Genomic DNA, 25,348 nt, shown 5'->3' with positions numbered 1-25,348 from the left:
TTATACAAGTTAAAAAAAATGCACAATTCATACAATTTATTTGCAGTTGGTTTTGGGTTACGTCTCACTTTAATCAACTGTATTACTCTAAGACTGGTCATCATCTACTATTATTTATCAGTTGAAACAAAATAATTATTAACATAAAGATAGCTCACTTAAGACCCAGTTTATATAGTTTATCTGCAAAAAACTTTGATTTGTGGTTTAGTTCCTCTTTTAAGTAATTTCACTAGGGTAAAATTCTGACCTACTGTTCCATGGCTAGGATGAAAGACACAAGGTCTGGTGCAAAATGAGCCAGTTGGAATGAGAAAGCATTGTCTTGGGCGCACATGGGCCCTGCTTTCCTTTTCTGAGCTGTTGAACAGCTTCAAGGCCAACAAAAAGTCGTTCTGCATAGCTCCTCCAAATCCCTTGATGTTTTATTTTCTGCCTCCGCAACCACAAAAGCCCTAAAGCCCTCCCTCCTTCATTGGCTTAATGACTTCCATTAATGTTGGTGTCCACTAACAGTGATCACCATGACAAGTACCAGTGATCTCCATGCTGCAGCTCCTGGAAGCCGCATCTTCAAAGAAAGCTCTGAACAAGGTCTACCTGGTGGTATGTTTGTGCTATATTTGCATGTGCACTAATTTCTGAGCTGTAGACCTAAACTTCCAGAGTTAAATCTGTCCAAATATGACTCTTAGCAACATAGGACTGTTGGTTTTGAATTGGTGGATAGATCTGGGCCACAATCCAAGAATGACAGCAGTGTTAAGCCCGATGGCAATATTAGGTCGGCTCAGCCTCATCTCAACTTTAGACCTACAAGCCCAGCCCCAAATCCCCAGGCACATGTGTAAATTGCAACATGTCTGTAGATAATGAAGAATTAATTACCTGTGTTTTTAATCTTAACACCTCTCCCATAGCCAAAGAGCTGATATGGACAATAAGGCACTGGAATCTGATTCTGTGAGTATCCCCATGGAGGAGACTGTAGTGTGTAACGGAGGCAGCCAACCTTTAGCTCAGTCTCAGCTGCAGCTGGAGCCACCTATATCAGCCCATCTGAGCAAGGTAGAGAACCAGATTACAGATGGGCAGTGCTTTCCCCACATACCCAAACGCTCATCCGTGGATCTGGAGTTCATTGATGTCTCCTACACCATCCGAGAAGGACCATGTTGGAGGAGAACAGGTAATTTCTATATTTTACTTAATATTATTTATGAAGTATTTTCGGGGATATTTTATTGAGGACAAACAGGTAAATGCCATTGGAGCATTTTTATAAAAAAGGTGCCTTACTATTTGGGTGGGCCTGCCGTTTTCGGTTGGGTGTGGCTTATTGGCAGCCGCCTGGGGTGTGTTTTGTTGCCCCGCTGGCCTGGTAGTGGCTGCGGTCCAGTGCGAAGCTGGGGGACATCGGGGCCTGGGCGCTCTGCTTGCTCTGCCTCCTTTGTCTGGCGTGTTCTTGTTGCGCTGGGCCAGCTGGTCTGCTCTTTTTTTTGGAGTGGGGCCACAATCTTGGTCGTTGCTGTGCACTTCTGGCTGGCTCGTCTTCGTTGGGGGTCGTGGCTTCTATGGCCAAGGGACTGGGTGTCCGGGCTGGAGAATGGGGTTTGGGCGGTTCCGGAGGGGTGGAGGATGAAGCTGGATGTGTTGGTCCCAGTTTTCGGTCGGTTTTCAGGGCCTGGGGCCTGTCCCTAGCCTTGGGCCCGGTGGATGTGCCTTTGCCTCCCTCCTTTGTTGGAATTCGGCGAACGGGGGTGCCTATCGGGGTAAGCCGGGTCCCTGGGAGAGCATTTTGTCCCCCAGTTCTTCCCTCTCCATCCCGGACACCTCCCTCTACCCGCTCCATCACACTACCACTCATGTAGGGCCTTAGGGTGCAGGTTTGTCATTGGTGTCCCGTGGGGATTTTCCATCTCCATGGTCCCATGGCAGCCTGGGCCTCAATTGTACTGTACAATTTAAACACTTTCAATTACAACGTTGTGCTCGGCTGTGCTGGATTACCTGGCTAGCGCATGTTTCTCTCTCATGGACCGGCGGGCTGGGGCTGCTGTTGGAGGGCTTGGGGGTGTGCTGCTCCGCTGGCTGTCGTGTCTGGAAGGGGGATCGTGGTGGCAGGCTGGAGGGTGGCATGGAGGGTTTGCAGCACGTTAGGTGGGGGGGTTGTGTCCTCTTTTTGGATGTGGGGTAATTTGAATCGGCTGAGCGGTGATGGTGGAGCTGAGCTGGTTAATGTTTCTCCATGGGCTGTTGTTGCAGTGGCGGTACTTTGCATTAAAATTCAGATGGTCTTTAATAATTGTCTTAAAAGCTTGATCTGATTTTTCCAGGTTTCAAAGTTTTATTGAAGTCACTTTCTGGGAGGTTCGGCAGTAGAGAGCTGATAGGTATCATGGGGCCCTCTGGGGCCGGAAAGTCCACTTTAATGAACATTCTGGCTGGATACAGGTAAGAGGACAAGGTGTTTTTTTTGTTGCTTTTTTATAAAGTAGGGTGAAGCTAAGATGCCCTTCCAACAGGATTAAGACCATGCTGAATTCTCTACAACCTATTCGAATGCAGCTCTATTGCAGAAAATTTGGAAAATCTTTAGTGGAGGACAATCCTGATTTTACCATCCTCTTTGTGTTCACCAAGTATATATTTCAATGATGTTATCCGTATCCCTTAGAAGCTCCCCTTCACCATCGCCATGTTCTAAAGGTCAGCAGCACTGTTTTACAGTAATGCTTCCACATATCCCTACAATCACAGCATGTCAAAACACAGTGAAGCACTAGCATAATGGATAGACTAAATAAGGTAGCAGTAATGCACTAGAAGATTACTAATGATACATGACATAACACATGTATCATATCTGCACTTTAGGTTGTCTTCAAAGCCTTATCAGAATCCAGGAATTTGCCTGTATAGTTGTTTATACAGAGGTTTCTGTGTCCTCACCACCTGTTTTAGTTCCAGTGGAGAAATTAAAATCATTCAACATTCTTTGGGTATAAGTAATTTGATTGTTCTTTTGCATGCTCTTAGTCCTGTGTGAAAATGGCATGCAGTTCTGTGTAATTTATTTCCTGTTGTGTATCATGCTATATGTTCAGTTTGTGTACCCTGTTGAGCTGGCTGGTGTGTGTCATTCACGCTGCTCAGGGAAACAGGGATGAAGGGTCAGATCCTGGTAAATGGGAAACCCAGAGACCTGAGGACATTTAGGAAAATGTCCTGCTACATCATGCAGGAGGACATTTTGCTGCCACACCTCACTCCCAGGGAGGCTATGATGGTAAGCTGTGATGGAACATCTTAGTAATAGCATTTGAAATTAAACCCTTTCATATAAGCGCAGTACATACAGAGCTAGCCATCCCTACTCAGGAAGTATTAAATGTAAGATGAAGGCATATTTTTACTATTTGCTGCAGGTTTCAGCCAACTTAAAGCTGGATGAAACCCTGGAAGTGAAAAAAGAGCTGGTGAGTAAAAGTCAGGATATAAATCGATTTAAAGTACACAACAAAAGTATTTCCCCTTGAAATCTGAATCTGAAACCCAGCCTTCTTGAAGAGGTTCTGTGTGGTCACACGGTTGTTCTGCATCTGGGTTGTTTCATGAAACATTTCACTTGTCACATTCTGCGGCTTAAGTGGACCAATATGCAGATAAGAGCTGAGAAGCAGCATGTTAAAGGAAGGCTTCATCTTTATTCAAGGTTTCCCAAAAACGTAGCATAAGTCACTGCAGGAATTGACATGAGTTGAGCCCAGAACTTACATGAATTCATAGAGCAGGAGCGTAGCACGAACTGAACTTAATCAGGTGTAGTGAACGGGAGGAACCAGTGAGGAACAATGAAAACCAGAGAGCTTATAAACAGAAGGGAAGTGGAGTATGGACCAATGAGACAGGGAGGCAGGAAATCAGAGGAGACAAGAATCAGCTGTGGCCCGGGCTGTAGAGAACTGAGGGAATATGAGTGGTTGCTATGGTGACCAGACTGGAAGACAAAGGGAACATAAGAGGAGGTAGACTATAACATAACCAAAGGGAAAACTGACTACAAAACAAAACTATGAGTAAAGGAATGAATAACAAAACTCAGGGAAACAAATCTAAGCAAAACTATGGACAAAGATAAATATAAAGAGAACTATAATAATAATCATAATCATAATCATAAGAAAACCATACAAAGTAATAAGAAACCAACCACTAAAGGAACTAAGAGCGAGGGGAAAGAAAGCAACAAACACTAGGAGGCAGGAGAGAGAACAAAGCTATAAGAGTCCAAAAAACAAAAATTACCCATAGGGGAGACAACCAGAATCCATAATCCACAATTAGAACGAAACAAAAGTGCAGGAGGCCGGCGGCGAAGAAGATGACGGTCCTGGAGACCGGCTGCGAAGGAGCCAGCGACAAAGGAGCTGATGATCAGGAGGCCTGCTGCAAAAGAGCAAACGACGAAGGATCTGATGATCAGGAGGTCGGCAACAAAGGAGCCAGCGGTGAAGGAACTGACGGTCAGGAGGCATGCAGCGAAGGAGCCAGCGACAAAGCAGCAGACGATCAGGAGGTTTGCGATGACGGAGCCGGTGTCTAGGAGGTCTGCGACGTAGAAGGCAGTGCTCAGTCATTCTCCGGCGTAGGTGTTGGTGACCCTCGGTCAGGAGGTCGGAGGCAACAAGTAGAGGACCCTCGGAGCAGGAGGTCTAGAGGTCGGCCGCGCCGAGTAGAGGAACCTTGGAGCTTAGAGTCAGGCGCCCTATAGTCTGGCGCCCCATAGTCTGGCGCCCCATAGTCTGGTGCCCCTTAGTCTGGCACCTCATAGTCTGGCGCCTCATAGTCAGTCGTGGAGTCAGGCTGTGAGTCTGGTATCACATAGTCAAACGTAGAGTCTGGCTGTGAGTCTGGCGCCTCTGGCAAAACGTCGGTCAGTCCTGTATCGCAGTCAGTCAGGTCAGATACACAGTCAGGCAGGCCAGAAACACAGTCATTGGACCCTGGAGCTAGAATCAGAGGTAGTCCACCCACTGCCCTCTGGCACAGGAAGTCCACCCACGGACCCCTCTGGCACAGGAAGTAGATGCGGTTCGGCCTCGAACCCCTCTGGTACATGGATTAGAGGCGGTTCGGCCTCGAACCCCTCTCGAAACTCCGGAACATGGATCAGAGGCGGTTCGGCCTCGAACCCCTCTCGAAACTCTGGAGCATGGATTAGAGGCGGTTCGGCCTCGAACCCCTCTCAAAACTCTGGAACCTGGATGAGAGGCGGTTCATCCTTGAACCCCTCTCGAAACTCTAGAACATGGATGAGAGGCGCTTCATCCTTGAACCCCTCTCTAAACACTGGAACTTGGATGAGAGGCGGTTCATCCTTGAATCCCTCTCTGAACACTTGGATCTGAGGCGGTCCATCCTCCGACCCCTCAGGAAACTCTGAAGCCTTGGTTGGATGCTGTAGCTCCTGAGGCTCTGAAACAGGATACTTGGAGTTCTGCGCTGCTCCAACGGCCACAAGAAGAGGGTCGAAGGAGCCTCCAGCGGAGACTGGAGCTGGAGCGTCGAGCCATCCCTCTGCAAGAAACTCAGCCTGCAGAACTGAATGCACCAAATCCAAATCTTGTGGATGATCCATTAAATGAGCACAAACTCGCAGCAATGTGACTTCATGCACTCCAGTCCTGTCAGAACCCATGCCGGAGTTGGAGGCCTAACTGAAGGCTGATGACCACCAGAGGGCACTGGGTGACAGTTCACCAACTCAGGGGGAGGCATCCGCGAGCAGGCCATGGCGGACCGGCCCTCCGTAGAGGAGTAGGAGGCGCCCATCCGAACCTGCTTGGAAGGGACTACCCTTCGGAAATGGTGTGTTCCTTGGCGGGAGCCAAACCCTGCGGAGAACTCAGTCAAACCCGGTGCAGACGTGCAAAGTTCAACCGAGGCTGCAGCTGGCGTGAATGGCTCAGGGAAAGCTGCTGTGGACATGGTGAACCCTGACATCACTATATACAGTATCAAGTGTTTTTTACAGATAAATCACATTTCATTCGAAGATTCCTTTGTCAAGTCTATCTTGAATGTCTTCTTTGTACAAAGAAAGAAAAACAGGGGGTGTACACCTTTAAATAAACAAGAAACAGGTTCAGCCCATACCTGTCCAAATATGTGACAGTCACAAAGGTTAGATAATAACAGTGTTATGATTCTGGCACGTCTGCTCTACCCTGTCTCCCTGGCTGCAATCAGCAGATTAGATGCACCTGGTGGCTGCTGCAGTGTAGTGCAATCTGTGGAATGCCAAGCACCTGTGTCTTCCCTGATATATACTGACTCTGACAAGCAGACGGTGCCAGATTTTTGAAAGCCATTGTGTGAGTAGATATCCAGCGTTCCTTCCTGTCTGATCATCGTTCTTGACCTTGCCTTGCTTTTTGGATTTATGCCTCTGCCTGCTCCCTGCCGGACTATTTGGATTCTTGTTGTCGACCTTCTTTCCTGCATCTGGTTTATGCCTCTGCCTGCCCCTTGCCTGACGCCTCTTGTTCCGATCGTTGACCCTGTTTCTGTCCTTGGATTATTGAGCCAGCCTAGCCCTCGGATTATTCAGCCTGGAGTCACTTCTTACCTGTGCTGTGGAGATCACCGCCTGCCGCCCACTGAGGTTTCCCCTCTGGGTTTCAAGTTCCACTCAAGACAAAAGCAGGTTAGTGACTTTTCTGATCCCTGCAAAATCTGGAGAGACTACAAGTCACTAATCCCTCTTTCTGCCTCAGTGATTCCTGAAAGCTGTGAGGAGTGTTACCTGTGTGACGTTTTCCTGTGGCTGAATAAACCTTTTAAACTTTCAGTACTGTGTCTGGCTGAATCTTGGGTCCGCCTTTTTCTGATTCATAGCAAACACAGTCCTACAATCCTATATTTTATCAGAAAAATATAACCAGGCAATAACTGCTTGTTGTTTTGCAAGTAGGGGGGAACAACCAGAGATGCCAAATTAACAAACAGAAGAAGAAATTACCCAAAAGCTGTTCCCTTCTGCATACTCTGTTGTGGATCATAGTGCTGCCATTTTCATGTTTTTCTTCATCACCCTCAAAAACAATACAAAAATTGATTTTGCTTATGTGAAGTTTTTTCCTCTATTGTTCCTTGTTTTTTCATGGTCATGTTCCCCACACAGGTGAATGAGATTCTAACTGCCTTGGGGCTCCTTGACTGTGCCCACACTCGTACTAGCTCCCTCTCTGGTGGTCAGTGTAAACGTCTGGCAATTGCATTAGAACTGGTCAACAACCCTCCAGTCATGTTCTTCGACGAACCCACCAGGTACAAAAATGTACACCACCGTTTCACTGTACAGAATACTAAATTGATATCATACAGGCTTTGCGTTCAAGCAGACAATAGAGCAGACTGTGTGGTAGAAGTTAAGCCTTATTATTCTTATTATACATGAAAACATATGTCCTAATAGCATTGGTATAACTTCTAAACACAGCTTTAAGTAACTGTTTATGAACCATCAAAGCAGAGCAACATTTCTGACCAATAATCTGAAACAATTCTCCATTGAAACAACGATGTAACTATAAAAAAGTGCTAAAAGCCTGTTGAGTTTAAATACATTTTTCAATAATTTGCCTACTCTTTTTGTTTTGTCTCAGTTTTTTTTTCTTTTGCATTCTGAAGCAACCTGCACAACCACCACAAAATGTGAATACTTTGTATTTCTTCCGCAGTCTTTTTTTAATAAGTAACAACTTGGGTATCACAGCTGTAACCCTAAATAAAGTAATCTACTTGTCTACATGTTCAAACATTCATTTAGCCATATTTCTGTCCACTGACCTTTAACTTCTATCTCCTGTGAAAATAGACGGTGTGAGAAATTTAAAAATGCCTTTCCGATATAGTATATGTTACAATTAGTTTCTTCACCAAAGTGACTAAGCAGGTTTACTGTCAAATAAGGTTTTCCTTCTGAGGTACTCGTGGATTTTGTATTTGTTGTTTCAGTGGTTTAGACAGTGTGTCCTGCTACCAAGTGGTGTCCTTAATGCGCTCCCTGGCTCTCGGAGGACGTACTATTATCTGCACCATTCACCAGCCAAGTGCCAAATTGTTTGAGATGTTTGACATGGTGTGTATCTGTACACTTTCAGTGATTTCATGAGAAACTGAGAGGCCAGTCAGCATGGCAATGCTTAACGCATTCACGTCAACATTTCAAGACAAACTGCTTCCGTCAGTTTTTTTTCTTGTTTGCATTAATCTATCTTTGTTTCTCAGCTTTACATCCTCAGTCAGGGTCAGTGCATCTACAAAGGGTCAGTGCCATTCCTTATTCCTTACATGAAGACGCTGGGTCTCTACTGCCCAACCTATCACAACCCTGCTGACTTTAGTGGGTTCACATTTGTACCAATTTTTGTACCAGTTGAACTTGTTTCAGTTAATTCAATAACTTTGTTTCTATCTTGGTCTCTTTTGATTCAGTTATTGAGGTGGCCTCAGGAGAGTATGGGGACCTGAACCCCGTGCTCTTTGAGGCAGTTCAAGGTGGAATGTGTGCCTTAGAACACAAGAAGAACACTTGTGAAACCAATTTGACATTGGTTTGTGCAGCAAGCAGTTCCATGGTAGGTAGCAGATAATGTCCAGCTTTTGCATAAACAAGGTTTGATTATCTGCTGTCTAATGTTAATTGGGACATATCATGCTTTTAAATCCTTCCTTTTCACATTTAAATCATTCATTTGTAGTCTATATAAAGTTGAACTGCAATGATTTGGTCTGAATTCTTTGTTATTGTAACTTCACAAGCCCCTCTTTTACCCCTGTTCTGAGGTGCATCTGAGAGCAACTCACTTTGGTGCAGTTTCTTTAAGTGCTGTTGAGGCACTTCACACCCCGCTAGCAAAAACAACACCAAACTGTTTATGTAATAATGCTACTTAAAACATGCAGTATGGTTATGTTCTCAAGGAGCAAACAGCACTAACAGAAGCAGAAGGCACGATGCTACTGCTATCGGAACAATGGTCAGGATGTCATATCAACACACAATAAATTCATGTTTAAAATAAAGATTGTTGTCATTTTAGCATTATTTTCAGCTTACGGCTTTGCTGTGTCCATCATTTCTATAGACAGAAGAAACTGACCCCTTAATCAGATGAAGTCTTTCATCAAATTCTTCTTGATGCTGGCAGAGGTTGCTGAAGAACTCATCCTTGAAATGCTTCAGGCAGATGGATAGGAATTTCCCCACTGATGTGGGAACATTTCCATAAAAATTTTAATTTAACCAGGAACTTTGAAGAGGTTCTGATGCTGGGGGCAGGGTGTGGGTTGACATACCCTACAACCGAACATTTAGACTTGCAGCTTCAGCACACTAGAGCTTAGATTACAAAATCACAGCGAAAAATGAAAGTGGCAGATTCGCGAAAATGGTTATCAGGAAGTCCATGACCTTGTTTAGCTGTTCTGTAGCAAATACTGTGACATAACAGTTGGAAAAACCTTACAGATAATAGGGATACTGATACTGATAGAGAAACTGAACTGATTGAAAAATATGATACACACAGAATATGAGATATACAGATACATACACATCACCTGGAGAAACTAAATTAATCTTTTCTGCACTAGAGTCCTACAGACTCTAATAGACGACAAAACGTATTGAAGAGCTAAAAAGGTGGATTTTTCATGATATGTCCCCTTTAATGGTACATTGACTGGTGGTAATATGCATCATTAAATAAAACAATTACCTGTGTTTCAGCCAGGAAGAATAGCTCAAAGCTTGTCAAAACCTTGGGAAAATCTATGTTCTAATTTTCAAATTAGGAGACATTAATTACATAGGTTAAATGGTCTTTATCCAACAATGAATTGCCTGACTGATTATGCATTTGTTCAAGTCATTGATTGATTTCCTTCAAATGTGGTGTTGAATTTGTGCAATGTTGATGTGATGCTGATGATGAAGTGATCTTTCTGTGTTTTCCAGAATATTGGACACATAGAAAGCCATACTTTTGCCACAAGCACACTCACACAGTTCTGCATCCTCTTCAAGAGAACCTTAATAACTATATGTCGAGATCAGGTATGTGATGGTATTACTGCCTTACCTCATTAATAAAATTCATTGTCTTATCTGAAACAATCAGGTTGTTACTGTAAGTGACATGAGACTGGAAGAGATATCTCCCATTGTTCTGTTCTCAGGTTCTGACACATCTCAGACTGATCTCCCACATCACCATTGGTGTAATAATAGGTTTGCTTTATTTGAACATTGGCAATGATGCCAGCAAAGTGTTTAACAACACTGGATTTCTCTTCTTCTCTATGCTGTTCCTCATGTTTGGAGCACTCATGCCAACAGTGCTGACATGTGAGTATTATTAGGAGGATGTAAGGTTCTTTTGTTGCCATCCAAAGTCAGTATTGTCAGTAATCCATCATTTATGTAGTCTCTGTAGATGTATGTGTGTGACGTTGTAACAATCCACCCAACAGTTCCTCTGGAGATGTCTGTGTTCCTACGGGAGCATCTTAACTACTGGTACAGCCTGAAGGCTTACTACCTGGCCAAAACCATGGCTGATATCCCATTCCAGGTGAGCTGGCCACTTTGATATATGTACACTGGTTCAATGCCTGCTACACAGCATAAACTTTAACACTGCACTGTGGTCTTAGTCGAGGGCATTGATGTGCTCCCTTTGTATTTTATCTTGCAGTTGCTTCCCCTTTATGTTACCTCCAGTGTTGGTGAAGTTAGCAGTTTCAGCTAATTACTTTCTCTTTAGTTTCTGCTGCTGTCAGTAATTACAGGTCACTGTATAAGCTCACTTGGTTCTGTTATGCACCCTAATCATCCAATCAACCAACCTGCCCCGTGTCAACAGCCCTGGCTGCTGCTGCTGGTCTGTGTTGGAATGTTTTCCCATCACACTTCTCCATCATCCCCAATTAGACTTTGAATAGGATCATCAACCCTTTTTAATCATGGATACATTATACAAACTGATAAGGCTTGGGTTTTTATGTAGGAATGCTGAACAACAAATGGGGGGAACAGATACAGTTATGAAAAAGTTGGAACACCCTGTTAAATATTCAGTTTTTTCACTAGAAATGTCCATATATCAATGTCTTATCTAGTTGTTTTTTTTAAATATCTCTTTATTCACTGTAAAGCAAAGTGATTTATTACACGAACACACCAACAATTAATCTTGTTTTTGTCACTATACAAAAGATATCAACAATAGGCAAAAGTTAAAACACCTTAACTACTGAGAGCAAATGCTACCCTCTATGGTTAAAACAACTTCAGTCATTCAGTCATTTCTATCATTCATTTATATTTCTTATATTTTTCAGCATTGTTAAAATGTATACTGAATATTCATATGTCCAAATATGTACCTACAGTCTTTTTTGTGAGGCAATTTTTTCATATGACTGTATGTTGTGAGATGCACTTGGAAAAATTATCTGCTGGCTGGACTAATGAGCGGTCAGTCAGAAACTCAAAGGTTAAATCTCCTCTACAATCACTAACTGCAGCGAACCAGACACACTTCAATGATGCTCTTTGTTGCGAAAGTTGTGATTGTGGGAAGAAGGTAGCTATTTTCTGTATCAGTGAGGTTTTACATTAGAACAGCATTAAAATCTTCAGTAAGTGATAGATCTCCAGATTCAAGGAGTGAATGTCTCTTCTGATTTTGCTAAACCTGGGAGGAACTGTTCCGATATCCTGTAGAATCTTAACATAAAAAATTGAAGTTGATTATAAACAAAGATTTCTTCTAACCACATCAAGATTTCCTCTTTGTTGTAGGTAATCTGCCCCATCATGTACTGCAGCATTGTTTACTGGATGACAGAGCAGCCTCCTGAGGCCACCCGCTACCTGCTCTTCATAGCCCTTTCCGTCTGTACTGCCCTGGTGGCCCAGTCCTTAGGCCTGCTGGTTGGTGCTGCTTCCACCTCTCTTCAGGTGCCATGATTTCTTGTGCTCAGGAAAATGTGGGACTTCTTGGCTCACCGCGTGCCTATAAAACATATTCTCTCCTCTGCATGGTTCCACAGGTAGCAACATTTATTGGACCTGTCACAGCGATTCCAGTGCTGCTTTTCTCCGGGTTCTTTGTGAATTTCGACACCATCCCTAATTATCTGCAGTGGAGCTCCTACGTGTCCTATGTCAGGTGTGTAATTCTGGGTGATATCACGGTTATCATAATCAAAGTTTAATTTCACAAAGGCTTAGATGATCACACTATATGGCTAAACTGTTTATCTTTATTTTGTTTTATTTTGTTCTTTCTCTTGTTGGTTCTATATAAATATGTTGATGTTCTTAGTACATTAATTTAAATAAATTATTTATTTTTATTATTTTGAGCCAATACACAACATATATGTGTTTTCAAAAGGTCTTATTCTTAGTGTACCTAATCTTATCTCTAGTGACACCTAAAGCTATTCGAATAAGTCACTTTTCATTAGATATTGCCATAGCTTCAACATGCATGGCTAAAAACATGCTGGTATAAATATTTGCTTCGCTACAGAAACCCTTGAATTAACACACAAAAAACCCATCAATGAGTTTTCACATTATAAACAGCACAAGAACTGACTGAAGGTTTTTTAGTCAATACCACAAACACTGTGTCTAGTAATCAGCAATACTTTTCACAGAGACCAGTCATGGGTGGACTGATGCATCTACAGTAAACATTGAGTTTCTGCTTATAAAAGGAAAATCTGAACAGGAGTTGGCATAACTGGCTACGCTCACAGCACTAATACTGTAGATCTAATGAGAAAAAGGAAGCAATAAACTAATGAGTTTGTGAGGGAACCCACAGATAGCCACCAGCTCCCCCGTGACCCTGTACGGAAGAAGCGGGTATAGAAAATGGATGGAAGGATGGAAGGAATTAGACAGAAAAGAGTCAGAAATAAAACCATCTAAAATGAGGTGCAGCTTTGTGTATTGTGAAGGCCTGCAAGAGTTTTCATACTACCTCATTCTGAACCAAGTTTGTTTGTTGTCATTTGCCTCTTCAGTTCTAGTTTGTAATTTTGTTTTGCTTTTAAAATTTCAAGATTAAAATGTTTTCGGGCCGAATGTAGACCAGAGGCAGTTCCTTGTTTGTTATTAGGACATATTTTAACACACCTTGTTGGTATAAACATGTTCCTCTAAAAGACAATATAAGAATATGTCACATCGACCAGTGATTGCATGTTATGAGACCAGAAGCAATTTCCGTCTGAAATTACTTACTTACTTGAAATAAATCAAGTATAGCTCTACAGTTATAAAGTCTACATACAAACTTTTGGTACTTGTGCAAAGGTAAGACGTAGAAGAATATTTTTCAAGTGGAAGCACACTTTCATCTGTTACTATGACTGATTTATTTGTGATTAACAAAACAAAATCAAACACACCATACTGCTCGGGTTTAACAGGTTAAGTCCTCAGTGTCTGTATCCCTCTTACAGGTACAGCTTTGAAGGTGTGCTACTGTCTATCTATGGGATGAACCGCTCAGAGCTGGAGTGTCCTGGGAAGGTGTGTAAGTTCCAACAGCCTGAAGAGGTTCTGCAGCTATTAGATGTGGAAGATGCAAAGCTCCACATTGATTTCATTGTCTTGGGTATCTTCTTTGTCATCCTTCGACTGACCACCTACCTCGTCCTACGCTACAAGGTCAAGTCTGAGATATAGGTTTTCATATCCTCTTCATTTGACTCGTTCTTGTGCACAGAGAATAGAATGTCATACTGAAGTTTGCTTTCTTTCCTTAGCCATTCAGTGATTAGAAAGTATACTTATGGGAGCAATTTTTTAGGGCAATTCAGTATTAGACTGGACTTGTTCTTACAGCAGCTGTCTTTAAGAGACACAACAGTGCATAATCTCCCTCCTTCACTAAGTCTGTGAACATTCACTGGGAAAAATTACCTTTTTTCCAGCCACACTTTTTGTGTTACAAACCACCCTCATACTCATCTCCATCCACTCCACCCTGCCTGCACCTGTCTTCAACTCCCTAGTATTTTACATGGTACTTTGGATGATTGACCCAAAATACTTCAACTCATCATCTTTTTGCACCTTTACTCAACGGCTTCACCTTCTCACGCATTCCCCTCATTATTCACATACATTTATTTTGTAATGTTTCAAAATGCAAAATGATGTGTGTTTGGTTAAACGATTCTTATACAGCTAAAAAAATAACTTTATGAATCGGTGCTGTAATGGTTCCCTATGTAAGGAAAACTTGCCATATCTTCTCTGCTATTACCAAAGATTTTATACTGCTAGTGACTCTAGTTTAATGTTTCTTAGACTGGATGAAGACATATCAGCAATGTAGCATTTATCCATGTGACAAACGGAGTCTCATTAGTATGTGGAAGAACTGCATATAGCCCTAATAGCCTAGCATCTCAATGCTGACCCATTTGGGATACACACCGCTGTGGAATGGCACTTGTTGCAAGTCAATCAATGTGGTTGAGTTGGTCACTCTGGCATGAACAGCATGCCCAAGCTAATCCCAGGGAGTATAGACTGGGCCAATCCAAGCCCTGACAAACTTGTCTGCAGGTCAGGTTCCAGAAACATAAAATAAGAGACATAAGCAGAAAATGCGATTTGGTTTATTTTCTTATTGGTTCAACCCACATTCAGATTAATTTCAATAAAATTATATGTAAAATTATTAAAAAGTTAATTTATTTAAGTAACTCCATTCACTAAGTGAAATACATTATATAGATTAATTACACACAGACTGATGTTTCGAAGCCTTTATTTCAGTTAACTATGATGATTTTCACCTTACAGCTACTGAAAACACATTTAAGATTGAAATATTACGTTGGGCCAGAAAAAACCCATTTAATTCAGAAATGTGGGCCTAATGAAAATTATGTTTAATAGCTGCCTGTACCTGTACTTTCAATTTGACAGACGAGCCTCAACAGAACACATATTCTAATTTACTGAGATATACCTGCACTCAACCTACAAGTGCGTTTTCTTTATAAATGTAACACCATTTAGAGGAAACAGGCTAAATGGCTTTCCAAAGGTATAAGATTTATTGCCAAGAAGCAATCTTACAAGAAAAAAATCAACCAAGCACAAACTTTTTTACTTTTTGTGCTAAATTTATATAACATATCTGATCTTATAATTATCCTTGATTGACAATGTATTTGTAATACATATTCCTCTGGCAAAGAAACAAAATTCAAATATAAATTGTTTTCATACATACTGATAGTTAAAATGTGCATTTATATATTATTTCCAAGATGAGATGATTTCTACCAACATTTACTTTCAAAAACCATTATTTAGCCTTAGCTGTTTTCTTACACTATGACATATTGTTAGCCTCATAGCATAATTGCCTATGTCATAATTTAGCTTACTGTTACAATATCAATAAGAAATATAATGTGCGTGCTGAAGAAATTTTTTTTTTCCTGTTTTCCGAAATGTTCAATATGATTTAGTCAATAGTATTTTTTTAATTTGCTGTTGTCTGTGTACGTCCTGCAGTGCCTCAAAAACACAACATGCTGATAATCATGTTTGGTGCTATCTGCTATCATGTTTAATGTGAAATTTTATGTAATACATTTTAGGCCTCTAGACTGCACATTTTAAAGGACATTAAATACTATAGACAGGCCAAAGATAATTAAATGTAAATGGAAGATTGTTCATATTTTATTTACAGTTAGTGAAAGTTTGTCATTTGTATTTGTTGTGTTCTGAAAGAACTGAGTTTTTTTTTTTTTTTTTTTTTGGTTGAATTCAATATGTACTTTTGCAGAGGAAAACATGAAACACACCATTTTTACTGAAATAAAAAATGGAATCCTGACAGTACAGTTCTAAGTATGGTTTTAATTTCTCATATTGCCTTGAAGATAGGGGTGAAGAATTCTGTTGTAGCTTTGGTGATAATCTGTAAATCTTCCACTAGATGTCACTGTATCCTAAACACTTGACCTTTAAATCGTGATAGGTTTAAACATCCCAACAACTTGACCAGTAAAAGTACTGTAGATTTAAAAACGGGCGGATATTTAAATAAACACCAAGCTGACAAATGCATTGAGTTTTTGCTTTATTTTAATGCAAAATCATCTTTTCATAGACATGTGTTAGAAGTACATTACTCAAAGAGCCTTCATTTCAAGATCTGAACAAATGCATGTGCTCTATTTCCAAACTGTTTACTATCCTGCAATGTTTTAGAATTAAAATGCAAATGGTGTAGGAAGTCATTTTATACATACAGTGATATTTTCACAGCAGTAATATGTCCCCTTTACAGCTTTCTTGTGTTTGTCTTTGGGTCCCACTAAAATGTTTCAAATCATCAAAAAAAGCTTAAAATCAAAGGTAAACTTAAAAACAAAATGCAAAAAAAATAAATATTTATTATGGGAAACAAGCTCTCCAAAACTGAGGTGGCCCATGTAAAAAAGTATTGCCCCCACCCTCCCCTTGTTAAACCATTCAAACCTATTTTTGGAAAACTATGAGCAATTTCACTAGCCAGCGAGACACGTACAAGGAACCACTTATAGCCAACCTGCTTGACAACATGAAGTCGGCCAAAAGGTCTCAAAAAGCAACACATCAGGCACCAATTTAAAGAAATTCAGGAACAGATGAGAAACAAAGCCATTGACATCTATCGGTCTGAAAGAGTTACAAAGCAATTTCTAAGGTTCTGGGACCTCATGGAACCACAGTGAGTTGCTGCTTCTTGAGCTGTATGACTTGATTAATGAAACGATAAATTCTACTTTCTACCAGACAAACTTCAAGGAGAATTAGTTTGCAGCCTTGAGATCAAGGACGCTTGGATGATGCATGAAGGTTTGTTTAGTTGATGCCACCAAGGATGGCATAAAAGTGAAATGGAAAGATGTAGAGACAACAGACGTTCTCCATCTGTGGTGCAATTACTCAGAAGACATTTTAAATTGCTTTTTTTTTTATCTCACCTTTATTTAAACTGGTAAATCTCATTGAGTTCATAAGCTTAAGCAGCAAAAACAACCAACTGTTTGATGTATAAAACATATACAACTAAAATAAATACAGGTAAGGTTAAGGCTAAGTTAGGTAGTAAGAACTTAAAAATTGGCCGGGCAGACAATACAGACATGACTGGACTCTATCAGGGAGACTGTAAAAAGATTTTAGATCTGACTATCATTCAGCCAGGGCTGTCTGTTGAAAAGAGGGTGGAAAATCTTTTCATATTGACTAAAACCAGGGCCGAAATATTGAATATATATTTTATTTCCCAATGACTGTGGTAGTACGCTGGCTAACAGGTATTTCATTAAATATTTGTTAACTTAATATTTATTTTAAGTTTATTCCTTGGTTTTATGAGTCATTTTTAAAGATCAAACCCTTAACTGACTTTATGAAGTCCCCCATCCTGCACTAACAATAGTAATAGTACTGACATTTAACTAGTGGATAGTTCTAAGTACTTGGGAGTTGTTCTTGATAATGCTGTGTCCTTTTAGTCATATTTTGCTGCCACAACAAAAGAAAGTCCAACACCGGCTGTAGTTTTTAAGGAAATTGAAAGTTTGTAATGTTTCATCTGAAATAGTTACACTTTTTTATTGTGTCGGTTTTGTTGTTTTGTATCATTACCTGATATGGTAATCTGTCCCGGACCAATAAAACAGGACTCTGTGACCCGGTAAAAGTGGTAGAAGTATAGCCCCCAGACCTCTTCCAGCAGCCTCAAGACTCTGTCATGTCAGGCTTCTAAAAAGTATGTTCATTTCTATGCACTCAATACTTGGTTGGTCCTCCTTTAATATGAATCTCTGCATCACTGTGGCGTTGCTTGGAGGCAATCAGCCTGTGGTTCTGCTAAGGTGAAATGAAAGCCCAGTTTGCTTTTATAGCGGGCTTCAGGTCATCAACATTGGTGGGTCTGGCATCTCTCATCTTCCTCCTGACAATACTCCATAGTTTCACTATGTGGTTCAGCTCTGGCCAGTTTGCTCTTGACTGTTGACTTCAGAGAACCCAGTGGACCAACACCAGCAGATGACATAACACCCCAAATCATCAGTGACTGTGGAAACTTCACACAGGACTTCAAGCAACGTGGATTCTGTCCCTCTCCACTCTTCCTCTAGACTCTGGAATCAAATGACATGTAAATGTTACTTTCATCTGAAAAGAGGACTTTGAACCACTTAGCAACAGTCCAGTTCTTTTTCTCCTTAGCCCAGGTAAATCCCACCATGTGTGGGATTTGTCTGCACGCCGTGGCTCTTGATGAAATGAGTGACAAAAATTTTTAACTTTTTCACAATGTCAATTTTTTTTTTTAGATGCACATGTACCTAAGAAACCTTTTTGAAAATCAATGTACTTCTAAAATTAGTTGTAATTCTCCATATTTTTTTTTTTACTTGAGTAATATTATTTTGAAGGAATTTTACAAATTCCATGCTCCAGGAGTACAGAATCCAGCGCCTTTTCTATGGGCCATCCAGTCAGAGTGTGGTTCACATTGCTGGCTTTAAGTAGGATCTGTTCCAGGTACATGTTGAACTCCGGCAGGGCTGCCGCAGTAATGCAGACCGGCGCCAGTCTGTTTTGGTGGACAGAAAGCTTAGCTGAAAGATGAGACTCTCTATTTACTGGTTTGTCTACTCTAACATGTGGTCATAAACTTTGGGTCATGAGATCCCGGATACAAGCGGCTGAAATTAGCCTTCTCCACAGGGTGGCTGGGCACTCCCTTAGGGATAGGGAGAAGAACTCGGCCATCTGGGAGGAGCTTGAAGTAGAGCTGCTGCTCCTCCACATCGAGAGGAGTCAGCTGTGTTCCAGGGGGTGTTTCTGTCACGTCCCACTGAGAGGAAAGCCAGGGAAGTCCTAGGACAAGCTGGAAGGACTATGCCTCTCAGCTGGCCTGGGAGTGCCTCGGGCTTCACCCAGAGGAACTGGAGGAGGTGTCTGAGGAATGGGAAGTTTGGGCAACTTTGTTGAAGCTTCTGCCCCACGACCTGGTTCTGGATAATCTGAAGAATTCAAAATGAATGAACAAAGCTACTCTTACTTGAGTTAAATTTCTAGCTCCTCTACCCACCTCATACATATTCAATAAATTAAAAGTTAATTTATTTCAGTAACTCAGTTCCCTAAATCAAACACATTTAGATTAATAACACACAGACTGGTGTTTTTAAGCCTTTATTTCTGGTAATTATGATGATTTTCTGCTTACAGCTAATGTAAACACAACATTTAAGTTTAGAATATTACATCAGACCAATAAAAAAAAACTTTTAATACAGAAATGTGGAGTTAATTAAAATTAAGTTTAATACCTGCCTAAAGGGTTTTTTTTTTTTGGTTTTTTTTTTAATATATAATCATTTTAATCTGTCAAACAAGCCTCATCTACTGAATATGACTAGATGAGAAATTGTTTTTTGTTTTGTCCATCCACCGTCCGAGACTCCAGTCCAGTAGGATGCGGTAATGCTGCCTGACGCTGGTGCCAACCGCCACATAACACAAGAAGAAGAAACATGCTCTCTGAAGTCTAATCCTGAACCTAGCATCTTGTTTTAAAGCGTTACAGTGTGACTTCGGGGAGTTAATGAGGATGCTGGATATCTGCTGACAGTCTGCCGTCCAGAACACAGTAAGCTCAGCTTGGTTCTGTTCGTGCTCGGAATGTAATCTCAGTGTAACTTTAAGTGTTGTGTAAATTGCTCCTGCATGCACATGTAAACACAATACCAGCGTATTTAAATACGGTACTTAACTATACGTAAGCATACTGTCAAGACGGTACATTTCAGACTGACTATAGTGTCTGAGAGACATTAAAACTGCGCTCCTTCCATGGCTTACACTGGCCGTGGTTTGTGTTTAAGAAAAAGGAAATCTGGCGTTGATTGCACTACGGTCTTTATAATAACAGATAATTAATACAGTTTATTTGTTGTTCAACCTATATCAACTAAAGAAAGTGTAGTTTTGCTTGCCTGTCAGGGAATTAATATTGAAACACAAACACTACAGGAAAACTTTGTTATTGCTACTTCAATATTTTGTGTATTTGAACTAACGAGCCCTCAGTTAAAACATGGAAGTAATGGAAACAAAAGTAATTCTCTATATCTTGACCTTAACATATAAAGTAAGGGTTAGGAATTGACACCAGAGGGCGCTATCGGCGGGCCGTTGGACTGAAGGACTACAGATGTTCTGTTAGACTTTAGCAGAATATGTAACGTTGGCCGGTGAAACATGCATATACAGTAGAGAGAGTGAAGTTTCAGTACAGACCAAAAGTTTGGACATACCTCATTCAAAGAGTTTTCTTTATTTTCATGACTATGAATATTGTAGCTTCACAATGAAGGCATCAAAACTATGTATTAACACATGTGGAATTATATACTGAACAAAAAAGTGTGAAACAACTGAAACGGTCAAGTCTTATATTCTAGGTTCTTCAAAGTAGCCACCTTTTGCTTTGATTACTGCTCCGCACACTCTTGGCATTTTGTTGATGAGCTTCAAGAGGTAGTCACCTGAAATGGTTTTCACTTCACAGGTGTGCCCTGCCAGGTTTAATAAGTGGGATTTCAAGCCTTATAAATGGGGTTAGGACCATCAGTTGTGTTGTTCAGGAGGTGAATACAGTACACAGCTGATAGTCCTACTGAATAGACTGTTAGAATTTGTTTTATGGGAAGAAAAAAGCAGCTAAGTAAAGAAAAACGAGTGGCCATCATTACTTTAAGAAATGAAAGTCAGTCTGAACAATTGGGAAAACTTTGAAAGTGTCCCCAAGTGCAGTCGCAAAAACCATCAAGCGCTACAAAGAAACTGGCTCACATGAGGACCGCCCCAGGAAAGGAAGACCAAGAGGCACATCTGCTGCGGACGATAAGTTCATCCGAGTCACCAGCCTCAGAAAACGCAGGTTAACAGCAGCTCAGATTAGAGAACAGGTCAATGCCACACAGAGTTCTAGCAGCAGACACATCTCTAGAACAACTGTTAAGAGGAGACTGTGTGAATCAGACCTTCATGATAAAATAGCTGCTAGGAAACCACTGCTGAGGACAGGCAACAAGCAGAAGAGACTTGTTTGGGCTAAAGAACACAAGGAATGGACATTAGACCAGTGGAAATCTGTGCTTTTGTCTGATGAGTCCAAGTTTGAGATCTTTGGTTCCAACCACCGTGTCTTTGTGCGGCGCAGAAGAGGTGAACGGATGGACTCTACATGCCTGGTTCCCACCGTGAAGCATGGAGGAGGAGGTGTGATGGTGTGGGGGTGCTTTGCTGGTGACACTGTTGGGGATTTATTCAAAATTGAAGACATACTGAACCAACATGGCTACCACACCATCTTGCAGCGGCATGCTATTCCATCCGGCTTGCGTTTAGTTGGACCATCAACAACAGGACAATGACCCCAAACACATCTCCAGGCTGTGTAAGGGCTATTTGACCAAGAAGGAGAGTGATGGGGTGCTGCGCCAGATGACCTGGCCTCCACAGTCACCGGACCTGAACCCAATCGAGATGGTTTGGGGTGAGCTGGACCGCAGAGTGAAGGCAAAAGGGCCAACAAGTGCTAAGCATCTCTGGGAACTCCTTCAAGACTGTTGGAAAACCATTTCAGGAGATTACCTCTTGAAGCTCATCAACAGAATGCCAAGAGTGTGCGGAGCAGTAATCAAAGCAAAAGTTGGCTACTTTGAAGAACCTAGAATATAAGACATATTTTCAGTTGTTTCACACTTTTTTGTTCAGTATATAATTCCACATGTGTTCATTCATAGTTTTGATGCCTTCAGTGTGAAGCTACAATATTCATAGTCATGAAAATAAAGACAACTCTTTGAATGAGAAGGTGTGTCCAAACCTTTGGTCTGTACTGTATATATGACGTAATAGTTTGGTTTGAGGTCCAAAGTGTTTCCTCTGAATTTCAGTATGGTTCTGTTTTCTGATTAACTATGTGACCAAATCCATTTTAGCTCAGCTGCTTAGCAGCACCCTTTAGAATCACAGTATCAGATGGTCAGGATCTGGTGCAATACTATCAAATCTAGAAAGTATTTAAAATAACCATAAATAAATGTTCTAGATAACATTATTGTAACTATAATAATCAATATGTTCAGCTATTGTAGTTGTGGAATAACTAATAATTGCTGTTTAAAATAAAAGCAGTTTGATCATGTTTTATATTATTGTTTAACATCTTGATGTGAACAGAGTATCATACTAAGAAAGTGTCACCACCTAATGCCTATTACTCAGTTATAAAGAAATGAAATATTTTAGATTTTTTACCTCAGCCAGAGAACATCAGGTTTGTGGGCTCTTCTGAACGACTAAAGATCCAGACTTGTAGATTTAAACATCAGATGCTGGCCGGTGATTGCGGTCCTGATTTGATGTACAAAAGCTGTACCCATCGAAAGCTCAGAGTTTGGAAAGCAAAGCTGGGCGGAGGACTCTGAACCTGACATATAATGTGTGGGCAAATCCTTGACCTGTTTTAATAAGTGTTCCTAAAATTAAGATTGGAAGTCATTTACAAAGTGCAGACCTTAAAGATAGCTGTCAGCTAAAACATTAGAAAACCCCTTAAAACAACTTGAAGTGGGGCAGAAGATGTTCGTTGTTTCTAGTCAGCTGGATTAAAAATTCACAGCCAGTGACGACAAAACAAGACGATTGTTCATGGGGGACATCCAGATAGACCAAAGAAGAGATCAAATCATCAGGACAGAAAGCTCAAAGCAATCTGACTTTAAAATGGAAAATACACAACAAAAACAAAATGGGTCAAAACAATAGACTGTTTGTCAGCAAACTGTCGGGAATGGTCTGAAAAAAATGGGTTTAGCTTCCAGAAGAGCCAAAGATACCAGCACTTACAGCTAAACAGAAGAAAGCAAGGTTCCTGCGGACTGAACAGAAGTAAAAGGGACTGAGTGATGAATCCAGAATTTGCATTTGTCAAAGAGATGATGCTGGAACTTTATTTAAACACAGTAAGATAACTGGCTGGAAAAAACAAACACATTTCTATAACTGTTGATCATGTGAGGGTTACACATCATGTCACAATTTAGTTTTCTGTATCTCTGCTGTGGTTAATTTAGCCCTCAATACATTTTTGTCATGCTAAATCAAACTGATGAATTATGTTCACTGTACCTGCATTAACGTCCTGTTAAGGTAGAAGAAATGGCGCCTTTAGTTGGAGTGGAGCTGATCCAGACACCTGTGCAGCTCTATCGATACCTGCTGAGATGCTGCAGGCAGTTACCGTCCTCAGCCATGCAGCAGCATTATCGGCATGCCATACGACAGGTGAGCCTTTGACGTGTTCTGATTGGTCCGATCATTTGCGGATCATATTGTCTTTACTCCGTTAGCTATAAATGGAATGGAATCCAGTAAAACCAGTTATATCCAAAAGTCTTCTGATTTGTAGAAGCTGATACGTCTAAATGAAATTCAGTACAACTAATTGCCTTAAGTCAGCTAATTGGTCCAGCTGTGTGTAATTTAATCCTAGTACAAATGCAGCTGTTCTGTGAAGGCATCAGGTTTGTTGGAGAACATGAGTGAATGAACAGCATCCTGAATACAGGAGAATCCTGGAAAAATATGAGCTAAAGGCTGAAAAAGCCTTGAAACTGTGGAAGTGGATCCTGTTCCAGCAGGACAGTGAACCTAAATAGCCAGGGTGACAATAGAATGGTTTAGATCAGAGTATATACTTGTTATATAGGCCCAGTCTAAATTTAGACCTAAATTAACAATTTGTGGCAAGACTTGAAAATTCATGTTCCCAGATGCTCTCCATCCCATCTGACTGATTTTAAGCTTTTTTGGTTGCTAGATGTGAAAACCTGAGATGTGAAACTTACCTGAAGTCCATAGAGTTGACTCAGAATGACTGAATACAAATGCATGCCACATTTTCCAGATATGCATTTGTAATGGATAGATTTCCTTTCACTTCACAATTATGACCACCATATTATCAACACCATAATCCCACAGACCCTGGTCTGTAAACTCTCTACTCTTGGACTGGGCTTCCCCCTGTGCAAATGGGTCCTGGACTTCCTCACTGACAGTCTGCAATCTGTGTTAATTCACTGGATCTCCTCCATATCATCAGTGAGATGGCACATAGGGGTCCAAATCCAATCGGTCCCTGTTTAGCACTTCAACCTACTCTTCCAAGTTGCAAGGCTTTGTGTTGAAATCAGCGTTTACAGTGTACATAAAACCAAGAACTGAGTCATTATGTGTCAGTAAAACCTTCTCTTAATTGCAAACACAAACTTTGTCGAGCAGCTGGATTTAATACCTGTTCCTCTGCTGTTTATTTCAAGGGTTACAATAGCCACTCAGATGAAGACGACCCAGAGAGGATCCAGATGATCATCCAGAGAGCCATCAAAGATGCAGAATGGATTTTACATCAAGTAAGAGTAGCAGAGCAAACATTCCTGTTTTGTTACATGCATCGTTGCCATTTTAAATTCTTATCTATTTATTTACAGTATACAAAGAAGTAGCAGTCTCCATTGGACATGAGGACATACGACATTATGTAAATATTCTGCTAATGTTTCCAATAAATTTTCAAATTATGAAGTAGGTTGTTTTGTTATTTCAAGGCAGCTGCTGCTGTGTGGCATTCAGGTGTTCGAGGTCTTCTAGTGCACAATGTTAACGTTTTTCATCTCAGATATTCGTCATACTACAATTCCAACCCCCAATGAACTGAATGTGACTGGCCAACACAAAGCAGCAATGTTGTGCATTGGAAGGAAAATAACAGATGGTTTAACATGTTTTACTAAGTGTTCTGGGTGGTATTTTTTTCACAACCAATAATTCATTTAAAGAGATGGCTCAGAATGTCAGAACCTGTCTCTTCCTGTTCGGTGGGTCCCCTCCACGACAGAAACAGCACGTTTGGCTTCATCCTTGAATAGTGTTACCATTCTACCAGGAAGGCCAGATTTGTGGAGGCATGACTAGTTCTCGGTCAACAGATTCTCCAACCTGAGCTGTGGATCTTTGAAGCTTCTCCAGAGTTACCATGGCTGCTTCTCTTAGTGATGCTGTCCTTGTCTGGCCTGCCAGTTTATGTGGACGTCTCGGTAAATTTGCAGATGTGCTATCTGCTTTCTGTGTTCAGGTGAT

At 41.0% G+C, this 25,348-nt stretch overlaps 2 protein-coding genes across 2 annotated transcripts; both read left to right on the top strand.

Annotated features, from left to right (window-relative positions):
• The first annotated feature begins 816 nt into the window (after nucleotides 1-816).
• Nucleotides 817-16,192, top strand: LOC124884323 (ATP-binding cassette sub-family G member 4-like). The gene is made up of 14 exons (XM_047392190.1): nucleotides 817-1,189; nucleotides 2,337-2,454; nucleotides 3,157-3,289; nucleotides 3,429-3,479; nucleotides 7,187-7,332; nucleotides 8,023-8,146; nucleotides 8,296-8,410; nucleotides 8,503-8,645; nucleotides 10,028-10,126; nucleotides 10,249-10,417; nucleotides 10,543-10,643; nucleotides 11,876-12,034; nucleotides 12,127-12,245; nucleotides 13,555-16,192. The coding sequence occupies exons 1-14, from the start codon at nucleotides 934-936 to the stop codon at nucleotides 13,778-13,780; spliced, it is 1,959 nt and encodes a 652-aa protein (XP_047248146.1). The 5' UTR covers nucleotides 817-933; the 3' UTR covers nucleotides 13,781-16,192.
• A 3,419-nt stretch (nucleotides 16,193-19,611) lies between these two features.
• On the top strand, nucleotides 19,612-24,741 carry lyrm9 (LYR motif containing 9). Its single transcript, XM_047391629.1, has 4 exons — nucleotides 19,612-19,784; nucleotides 23,357-23,491; nucleotides 24,529-24,621; nucleotides 24,700-24,741. Exons 2-4 carry the CDS (start codon nucleotides 23,366-23,368, stop codon nucleotides 24,712-24,714), a joined length of 234 nt encoding a protein of 77 aa, XP_047247585.1. The 5' UTR covers nucleotides 19,612-19,784; nucleotides 23,357-23,365; the 3' UTR covers nucleotides 24,715-24,741.
• The last annotated feature ends 607 nt before the right edge of the window (nucleotides 24,742-25,348 follow it).

This window comes from Girardinichthys multiradiatus, chromosome 18, assembly GCF_021462225.1.
Source record: "Girardinichthys multiradiatus isolate DD_20200921_A chromosome 18, DD_fGirMul_XY1, whole genome shotgun sequence".
Classification (NCBI taxonomy): domain Eukaryota; kingdom Metazoa; phylum Chordata; class Actinopteri; order Cyprinodontiformes; family Goodeidae; genus Girardinichthys; species Girardinichthys multiradiatus.
This window is presented reverse-complemented; position numbering and strand designations above follow the sequence as displayed.